The sequence below is a fragment of the Lepeophtheirus salmonis genome, chromosome 6 (assembly GCF_016086655.4).
Source record: "Lepeophtheirus salmonis chromosome 6, UVic_Lsal_1.4, whole genome shotgun sequence".
Classification (NCBI taxonomy): domain Eukaryota; kingdom Metazoa; phylum Arthropoda; class Copepoda; order Siphonostomatoida; family Caligidae; genus Lepeophtheirus; species Lepeophtheirus salmonis.
The window spans coordinates 7789538-7801032 of record NC_052136.2 but is presented as its reverse complement, the minus strand read 5'-3'; the positions used below and the strand labels follow the sequence as shown (position 1 = coordinate 7801032).

At 30.0% G+C, this 11495-nt stretch overlaps 1 protein-coding gene across 1 annotated transcript in view; it reads right to left on the bottom strand.

The window, feature by feature from the left end:
• Positions 1 to 341: 341 nt before the first annotated feature.
• Positions 342 to 11495, bottom strand: part of LOC121120685 (fibroblast growth factor receptor-like 1) — a 60033-nt gene continuing 48879 nt past the window's right edge. Inside the window, exon 8 of the mRNA XM_040715551.2 lies at positions 342 to 1576. Coding sequence (XP_040571485.1) covers positions 876 to 1576 — 701 coding nt within the window. The 3' untranslated portion in view covers positions 342 to 875. The remainder of the gene's footprint in view (positions 1577 to 11495) is intronic.

Genomic DNA, 11495 nt, shown 5'->3' with positions numbered 1-11495 from the left:
ACGCCAAATAAAGTAGACCTTTCCTCGTTATAAAATTGTCCATTCTTTTAATATTTTGCCTATTTGTATATTTAGTTTATCACAATAAATATTTTGTAATTTGTTAAAATTTCAATAATAAAAAAAAAAAAATTATCCCTTCATCCAGTAAATGTATTTTGAATTTTTAACTGTAATAAAGTTTACTTAACATAGAGGTCTACATGATTTGATTGCTTCATTTCCTGTGGTTTTTTATTATTGCAAACTAGTAGTGTGGTCATTTTAATATATGTACATATTCTTATGTATGTACAAAATCAAAACATGCTCTAAAAATACCCCGAATTAAAAAAAAACAGTTTCTTTATACAATTGAAATTCTATATTTTAGTTTTTCTCATTTGATATTTGAATATAAAGTATGAATTGAATAATATATAACAACGATAATAATAGCTTATTCCTATATATGTCATATTAATAAATTAATTATAACATGATTGATACATTTATTAAATAAAGGAGAGTAAAGAATAATTATAAATTATTAGTAGTAAATGTAGGGCCTAAGGGTAAATAGGTCACAAAATGTGAGATTTGACTTAGACATATTTGTTAAGGGTTGGGTGAGGGGTTAAAATCTGACAATTTAATCTATAGTTTTGAGTTTCTTTAAAATAAAGGAAAAGAAATACACTTGAAAAATAATAATAATAATACATATGAATCATGCAAGGCCTGAATTCCACTTTTAAACGAATTAGTCGACTGAAAGACATGAGAGGAATAAACGAATGAATAACACAAAAAGAAAAAGGGACACATCGAATTACGGGAAGGGATTCATTTTACTCCTTGATAAAGACATTGATTTAACATTCAAATACATACAATTATATAAACTCAGTTTTTCCATCCGATATTTTAAAATAAAAGTGATCACTCGGAGGACGAGCATAGAGCTCCGTGGAGCCAGCTGTCACAACAGCATAGTACTCTGGATAAGAAGGTTCCCTTAAATGCAAGAAGCGTTTGGACTCAATAGAGGTTGATGCAAGGGAGTTGCTTCCCTTCTCATTCCCTTTGGGTATGGAATAACCCCCATTCAACAGAGGAGAATGCTGTCGCTGCTCTGTAGATGTGTTTGAGGGATAGAGAATATCCGGCGTGGTGTGATGATGTATATAAACGTCCCCATAGGCCCAGTGTACTGGGGTTTGATTCGCCTTATTCGTGACTTCTACCCATTTCTCACTAGATGAGTCGGAGGAACTGGTTTTCTTCCACATGGTAGAGCCCGGGTTTGAAGAGAACCATTCCTCATTGGAAGATAAGTTGATTTTTCCCATATGAGGGGAGGTTTCGGATAGATGGGGAAGTAGGATTTGACGAGAGTTCATGAGGGCAGTGGATGATGAGGGTTCGTGTGGAGTGGAGGGACTGTTACTGTTTCTTCCGTTGGGATGCGTGTGTTTCCGGAGTATGAACACGGATACAAAGAGCAGGAACACGATGATGACACTCAAAATGGGTACGATGATGATGAACGAAAGGGGAAAGGGATTTGGCTCGGCTTTGCTGGTCCAATTGGAGTCTGAAAGGAAGATTTTAAATGAATTACTTTTGAAAGAAATATATCTATATATAAATATATAATCCATTAAATAAATAACCAGAGGAGTTAATTATATTTTTTAGTATATATTTGTATGTGGACTATAATAGGAACACAATACAGTTAATCACATGAGAGAGGGGAAGAGGGGGGTTAGAAGTGGAATCTTCGTGTCAAAGGTTCATAAAGAAAAAAATTAGAGCTTTCCTCGGGTCTCAAATAAAGTGATTGATCAAAAAAAAAAAAAAATATATATATATATATACAAGCGAAAAGAAAAACAAAGTATGTAATCGACTATTCCTCTAAAAAGCCATAATTCTTCATATTACACAATATATATTATTATTTGTATATTCAAAGCAGTATGAATACGTAATTAAAAAAAGAAAGGTTATCAAATAATTAACATTAAATCTCACATATTCCTTACTAAAGGATGTATATAATTAGGTACAGAATGGAAAAATAGTTTTCTCTTCATATATAAAGAGGGCCACGACACTTCAGGTGTCCAATATATCTTGAAAAAAATTGCAAGTCAAAAATGATTTTAACAATTTTAAATGAAGAATTTGCATTATTTCTGAGAAGGATAATTGAATATTCTATGGATTATCTATATATGTAGGTATATATGACTATTGATGTAATTTTTGAATTTATGGAACAAAACTAATAATTAATAAGTGTTTCGAAGAACATTATAGAGTTAAAATGTTCCCAGTTACAATATTAATGGGGAATACATAATAAATATAGAATATTTATTGATAAAAATGAAATCACAAAAATTATTAATCGCACTGTTCAGCAGCCAAAAAGAACTCTCAAGATCAAATTATAGTAAACCTAATGGAATTTGATCTCCTAATTCCAAATTTGGCCATGGTTTTTCTTTATCGCCCTCAGGGCTGTAATAAAAATGCCTTAAAGTTTTTGGTCTGTTTAAGATTCAAATCCTTTTTTGTAATTGGTCACAAGGATAGGCATAACATATATTAATGAAAAGACCTATTGTTAAAAATTTTATAACCATATTTTTAAATATCTTTATCCGAGATCTCTAATCGAGTTCTAAACATGATTGATAGATTTTAAAAAGTTTTAATATCTTTTATATCCTTAAAAACTTTATCAATAGCTAATATATATTAATAAAGGAGGGGTTGTCTTGGGAGAACTCATTTTTAACAACGAGTGCGTGTAGCTAAAGGTCATATAAAAAAAATGAATACATTTATAAAATACGAATAATGTATTTTAATTTAAATAGGTTTTATCAATGAGGTTGTGTAGCTAAAACTCAGCACGTCGTATTTCTTAAAAAAAAGGGCATGTATTTATAGTTGTAAATCCTAAGCAATTGTTAGCGAGAGAGCTTTTTGTTATTGGGAACCTGAACAATGTTTGTTTTTTTCTGGAGCTGTTATCATAACTCTTTCATTCTCTTAAAAAACAGAGAGTCAACACAAAGGAATTTTTTCAAATTATATTCTATGTATATTAATAAAGCAAATCTATATTATTCGACCAAAGTTTGTCTGCTCGTGTACTAACGTCATTTCTTCAATATATTACTCTTTATGTAACTTGTACAATCTACAAATACAAGTTACAACTTATACATAATTGTAACATGAAGAGTAACCTATGAACATTGAAGACATCCAACAAAATAAAATGGAGGAGACAAAAGAAACATCAAAGGAGTACATTTCTTAGAATGGAGTAAATACATATTATATATATGTTGTATGAACATTGAACAGTCAAATCATTGTACATGCTATGTATATATATACAAAGCAGGATTCTCAATATCTTCTTCCTTTTTTTTATAAATAAAAGTGTATCACTTTGACGAAGAAAATAAATAATTAAATTCCTTTGAACGTGGAAAAATAACTAAAATAGTTTTTTTCTTAGATCGAAAAGGCTATTGTGCGTGGCTCATAATAAAATGCGGGGAAAAATAGCAATGCCTATTATTATCATGCCATCAATGATCACATAAAACTATTTGAGCAAATTTTATATCTTTTTATGCACATTCAACAACAGTAGATTGATATTATTTTAGGATGTGTTTCGGATATTTCTTTTGCAACTGGGTAGAAAAGGGGAAATACACTTCGCTTTCGGGTATAACCGTGTATTTTAATACCAACATGCCGATAAAATAATTCGTAAGCTTTTACGACCTTTATTTTTTGTTTTATATGAAGTAGAAGAGTTCAGAATTAATTTCAATTTCTGAATGTCCTGGGCAAACCTACACTAGTATAGCTTAATTACTAAGAACTTTCATATATAGACAATAATGCACTAACGTAATTAAGTAACTGACATGTAATTAATATATACACCACAGCAGGGTACGGGCATTTGCCCCTCACTTTTTGAAAGATACTAACAATAAAATATTGTGTGATTATGTTCTCATCCATATTAAACATAATTTTCAGGAAACAGCTCCCCCTCTTTCCACTTTTTATTTGGTTCTGTGCAGCTTGGCGATGAGTGAAAGGGCAGGAACCAAGCAGTAGAACATTTTCTTTGACGTCATAAATAGCATCATAATTGAAGGAGACTCCATCTTGCAGGCTCAAAGTTGATATTTTTACTACAAAAAATGGTCAAATTACCAATATATCTTAATAAAAATCCTTCAAATGGCTTTATGAATAAATAAACTTAAAACCTGCATGGAATACTACTTGATGCCAATGATGAATAGTTATATTTGAATCAAATTAAAGTAATGTGTACAAAAAAAAACCCCTAAAAATGACTAGATTAGCATAATTTTTGTATTTTTTGATCAAAGATGAAAATTGAAAGACAAAAGTTGTTCGATATAAGTGTCTGTTTTTATACATAACACGGAAATAAGATGGTAGAGCGATGTAATAATATATTTTTAATACATTTTAGGCCCAGATATATATATATATATAACTAGGTAATAGTAGGATAAAAAATTTATAGAAAGTAAAGTTTAAGTCCTTCTATTTGTTAATCCCATTTTTATATCAAATATTTCACTAATTTTCTTAATATTAATGATAAAACGGGTTTCATTGTTATTTTTGGTTGAGTACACCCACAAAATGAACAACATCAAAATTTTGACGTCACATAAAAGTATAATTATAAATATATCTGAAATGGTCGTAAACATTCCTTGATAAGTCTTGGAGACAGATAATGCCGTTCTAAAAAGCTGTAAATTAATTTTTTTGCTAATATATTACTCTGGTACATAACTCATCATTATGTAAATGTAAAATTTGTAATAACCCATCAATAGTGATGGCAAAACCCATCAATAAATATGGACCTAAATACATTTTTTGTGGTTAATATACGGCTATTCACATGATTCATACCTTCCATCATGATCATACACGTAAGGGCGTAATACTTTTGACAAAAAAGTAAATTGGATTTTTTTCTGCAAAGGAAAAAGAAAAAAAGCTAAGCATATTCTTTGACCCCTCTCTTAACTAAATGAACCCTCATGCCAAAAATCCAATATGTATTATAATAATCGTATCAGATCTCTCTATATGTGAGATCCGAAAGGAGGATTTATTTCTCATAAATATGTATGTAACATAATAGACACACTCAAATAAGTATGAACTGAATTAAGTAACAACATTTATAATAATAAGATTGCTGAAACGTCAATATGGAAGCTTTCTGAGAGTGTAGTACATAGTATGATTCATATGTATTGTATATAGATTCGTATAATTCCATATATAAGGAAGGAAAAAGAAAATGCAATAGAGTCGTATTATAAGAAAACGTATTTAAACAAATACAGTTTGACGAATGACATAAATATATATTTATGAATATGTATGAGGGATAGAAAAGCTATTTAAGGTTGTTAAACAATTATTAAAAAAATAATCCAAGATGTATATTATTGGGATACGTTAACTTTTTTCTGACTTTTTATGTATGTAAAAAAGGGGTTCCGTTTTTCTTTTTTCCCTCTGAGGTTGCATTATATTCTAACAATTATTTGCAATTGTGTTTAATTATACATTTTGACTTTATCTTCAAAGAAAATTGAGGCCAAAATAGTTTTTCTTCTGGAAATGCTCACGGGCCAGAATACCCCAACTTAGATTGCCAATGACCACAGGATTGGCTGAATGGCCGTGTATGACATTAAAGAGCAATTTGAAACCCAAGAAAAGGTTGCCAGACTTTATGGGGAAAGTTGGAAACGAAAAGTAAGGAAGGCCATAATTATACGTGTCAAAACCATCTTGCTAGAGATCCAGTGAGGACAATTATTGTTATATCCAAAAATATGAATATGAGCAAAAATCATTAGCAAGGAAAAAAACACATCTCATAACGATGGCTACATAGGAGAAAATGTTGTCTTTAGCCATGCATCTTTTGAATGTGTCCAACAACCAGTGGCTTCCAAGATCCATCCATCTTTATCCTTTGGATTATTCCATTTAAGTAAAGGTCTAGTGAGCTACCTTCAATAATCCTAAAAGATCTTTGAGATCTTTAGAGTTGCCATCAAGCCCACATGGACTGATTTGTTTATGCAGCTTTCAATAAGAGGGTGGAAGCTGTCATTGAATCTGAAAGAGGCCATATTGGATAAAAAGTGTCCATTTTAGTTGTAATTCCCTGGAAATAAATTTAATCTTGTTCTCACTATATTTACAAAATGGTTTTCTATAAAGTTGGAAAAAAACATCTTCAGTGTAAACTTAAATATGATGCATGGGTTATAGTTGACTACGCGGAAATTTTTTAGTGCCCAAGAGCATTGAGTATACTTCATAACTAATAATGCAACCTCCATGAATTCCCCCTTTTAATTGAATTAAAAGGGGGAATTATTTGAAGAGAAGAAAAAGTTACATACATCAGGAAGGAATAACATAAAGTTAACTCATGAGTCGTATCATAAAAAGTGGCACCCATCATTGAAAAAAAAAAAGATTTTACGTAAACCATGAATCATCCCAAGCTAATAGACACGTTTTGCCTTCATGTTTATGGCTTAGAGATAGAGCAGGACTATTTGGCACATGGAGCAAGTTCCTGTTCTTCAATTTCCAACAGGCTGTTCTCCAGTACTTGAATGGAGTAACCATCTTTAAGTGCTGCATTATAGAGGAATATTTAAGTATATTTGGAAAAATATTGAGCACCTGGACTTATTTTGCTACTTCTCTTAAAGCTTTGCCCGGACCCATATTTAGTTGTTACCCATTTTTTAAGAGTAAAAAATGCAAGAAACCTTTCCCAAAATAGCTCTAGATGTCGTCGTCCAAAATAAAACAGGGATTTGTAATACCCCTCTTCCGAAATATTACTTTATTCATTAATTCCAATTTGGACCTCATTTGTCATAATTGATATATATGAGTAATTGATAATTAATTAATAGTACTATTAATATGCTTGCTTATAGAACTTTCAACGTATGTACACATGAACGCATACGTAAACTAAAAGGTTTCAAATTCAGAGAGAGAAAAAGAAAGTAATTCATCATATCTCAGTATATGTAGAGGCAACAGCTCTATCTTCATTCATTCTTTCTTTATTTCTTAGCCAATTATACAAACATACATTTAAGAAAGACAATTTATTTTTGTTATGGAGATGGTAGAACTATGTTTTATATATACATAACATACAATGAACAAGATGGATGGACATATATTATTTATTGTATAACCATATCCCCAGGAAAGCAGAAATGGGTAATCTGAAACGTTCTTGGGATTTCTTCTTCTTTCATTAATTAATATATAAATATATCATATACAAACAGGGAAAATTGTGAATAATTTGTGGCACTTTAGAGCCACATATTACTAAGCTTATTCTATGCTCTGTAGTAATTCATATTCTGCATATTTTAAATTATAATTACGCCGTTGGAATATATTATAAAACATGTAAATGCCCATTTAAATCTTTAACAAATATATGTAAGTTTGATTTTCAGAGCCTTTTGTTAAAATATCAAGTTTTCAATGTATAATTACGATTCAGTGCCATTCAGTGACTCAAATTGTATGTATATGAGTTCATCGCCTCGATGAAGCTGCATGCGAGAATGAGGCACTGGTTAGAGAGGAATGAGTACAAAATTAAATCAACCTATACTTCTAATGTAACCATTTACAATAACTTGCTAAAAAAGTGTGTATTTTTGATGGACAGCTCAGTGTATCACTAAATAAAAACAATAACAAGGAAAAAAACGAAGAATATAACCTCTTTTATGCTGATTGAGTACTCTTCGATTCCCTTACCTATCTTAGTTACTATCAGAAAACGAACTGCGTACAGACAATTAAGGCAGAAAACCACTTTAATTGCATTGATATCGAGCAAGACTCCAAAAGCAATATGGAATCACACTCTCAAAATGCATCGTCTGACTCATTATCTATTAATCTAGCAGGACAGTAGGCTTATAAATTTTTTGAAAACCCCATTGTGTCACCTACTTATATTATCATAGATAATCTTGTTCATTTAAACACTAGCATAGATAATCAAAAATTAAAGAAATTAGGCTCTCGCCATCATACATAGACACTGTCAAGTCTATTCTTCAAGTGGTTAAAAAAAAGAGGACTTTACACAATACACACTCCATCTTAATAAATAATAGATCAATATCACTAGTTATGTATATATAAAGTAAAAAAAAAGTAAATGGGATTTCCTCCACTTTTAGGATTTTCTTTAAGATTATTTTTATGTTGCTGCATCCCATATGAAATCTCCTTTTTTTTTTTTTTTTTAATATGACGCACTGAGCTTTAGGTAGACACGCTCGTTGCTCAAATGAGTCCTCCAGAGACTTTGCTTGATTAATTTGAACATTGTTTCTCCTTCCCCCTAAGAATGAGAAAAGATTCTGCGTCTGTTTAGACATTTATGATTTATGATTCCATTTGTATTGTTTTTTTATTATTTATGAAAGCTTTAAAAATCTGAGTTTTTTAATTGTGTTACATTTAATAATTTTTTCTTAAAATGTTTGTTCATAAGCAAACCTATCCAGTAGAATATTTAGGATTAATAAAGAGCACACACAGTTTTGAAACATGATCCTAAACCCACATGGATTCGGGACTTCATAACTGGTTTTAATTGAAGCGTTCACATATATGGGAATAACTTATTTTATCCATTTTTTTGAACTTTCTAGAATAAAACTTCATTGATTTCACATACTTGACGATAAAATGTGTTCAGAATCATCTTTCAAAATTAAATCTACTCTTCTTTTATTCTAAACCTTATTCAGGTCTAGTCTGTTGAAAAAGCTTGTTCAAATTAAAATTATTGAAATAAATTAGTTGTTACATTTCCGTTTTATCTTTTCTATTGGGCATGCTCAAACTGAAAAAATATATATTACCCCCAAGGTGGTGTGACATTATGTTGTTTTTGGGCGCAATATAAAACAATTAAAAAGGTTTTTAATTAATTTTTCTTGCACTGCAACACATCATTTTGAATTTGAATTTTTTTTTTGCAAATAGTCAATATTTATTTAATAATATTATCAAACAGTGAGTTGTATTATTTTTCTGCTAGACAGCGCTACTTTCGCCTGTTTTGTAAACAAACTAATATAAGTTAACAATGTTCATGTCCCATGGGAAAAGTTTTGATACGGAACTGGTAGACAAATCTTGGCATCGGAACCATAATAAAATAATCTATAGATTAATACCTGAATCACTTTCTTAATTCCTTTCTTCTAATGGGGAATTAACAACTTTCTTGTTGATTTAGAGAGAGGATAAAAGCTTATTGTATCATTTTTTAAATATACCTACAGTGTCATGTATATTAAAAACATTTTAATCTATAAATTTAATGGTGTTTTTTTTTTTTAATGATTTTATCATCAGTATATATATATTTTTTTTTTTTTGCACAAGAGTTAATGTATGTTATAATAACTATTTTAACGAGAGTAAGTAAGTATAAAACGAAAAATTAAAAACGAAGGTATTATGTTAAAAAAAAAAAAAAATAATAGGAGAGTTCAACTTTCTTAAGGGTTTTTCTCTTTACAAAAGTAATTTGCTGCTATACTCACTCAAAGGGGTTTTATAGTTTTATAATATAAAATTGAACTGTGAAATCCATAATAAAAGCTATTAGTCTGAATAGTTCATTTAGCTTCATTTCAGGTACTTGTATAAAAATAAAATACTTTTTTTAAACAAAACCACTTTAAAAAATTCTTATCAAAGAATATATTTTTCAAACTTTTGAAGGTTTTGTTCGACATCATTTATGCAAATTGTTTTTAAGACATTAATATGAGTATGCTTATGAAAGTAAGCCAGCAAAATAATCCCCTCTAATTGATACTAACCTCAGGAATTAACAAAAAATAAGAAATAAAACTACTTTGGAACTGAGTATCTAAATAACCTATCCCAAAAAACTTTATGTAAATAAAATCAAATAGTTTTTGAGCATTCAAAATAATATGTCAATTTTTTGGCGTTATTTTTTCTTACATAACTTTGATATTTCGAAGCCTTGCAAAGTGGTTTTACACTATAACCCATTTGTAAAACATGTTATAAGTTTACTTCGATATTTTATTAAAAATACGTTTGAAAAGTTTTTTGAAGGCTCATGTACTTAAAAGTTTTTGTAATCGTACAATAGCTGTACATATACGAGGGTGGTCTGAAAAGTTTCAAACCTCAACGATCACATCTATCTAGCATCTGTTGACAGTTACTCACCAAGGTTTCAGCCATTTTTTACGTGCAGTTGTTATGTAACAGTGATTTGAGTGAATTAATGTGAGTGTTTTTTGGTAAATAGAAAAAAAGTATTTTTACACATGGGTATGTAATGGGACTATTTTTTGGGATATTTATAGCGTTATTTTAATCTATTATCTTCAACAAGGAAATAAAGACCATTATAGGAATATACAACGCACCATAACTTGACAAGCTGAAGGCATATTTTCCTCAAATTCGTGAACAATTATTTCTCAGAAAACAAACGTCTAGTACTTTTTGGACGGGTTACACAAATTGAAGTATAGCTGGGAATAGTATGTAGAGTTACGATGAAACAATTTAAAAAAAAATTTTTTTTTATAAAATCCTAAAAAAAATGTCTTGTATTTCTGGTAGTTTGAAACTTTTTAGATCACCCTTGTACATCAATATATTCTATTTCTAAAAAGTTCCAGACAATAATGTTGATATTCTCATAACTGGAAGTGGATCCAGATAATACTCGTACCTAGAACAATAACGTAAAATTTACGAGCATATTACCGGAAAAAATGAAGGGGTAACCTTCAATTAATTACTAGCTGGCTGATAATTTTTTTTAAAAATCTTTATTAATTGGCGAGTATCCCTTAATTTCCCAAGTATTTTTCATATTATTTTCATCAATATTGACACATAATTTCAAGTATGTTCTTTTTATTTATGTGCAACTGATAACTCAGCAAACAAAAAACTTATAATTTTTGAGACGTCATTATTTGTCTTGAAAACTTAGTAATAAATACTAATGATTACATCACATACAGCTATAAATGGTTTATTTCCCATGCTCTTACTCATCTCCAGAGGTGTCAGAACCAGGTCAAAAAGTGACGTCATATACGCAAATTTTCATTGTTAGTGTCTTTCAAGGGGGGTGGGGGCAACTTTAGGATTAGTGATCTTATGAATTATTTCCCCCCAATTGGAAAAATCTAGCGTATTACAGAACTAGGAGCACTATAGTCTTTTTAGTGTCAGTAAATAGGTCGTGAGGTGAGCCATCCAGAAATGACGCTTGAGTAAAATGCAAGTTCTTGAGAAATCCCCTTTTATTTATT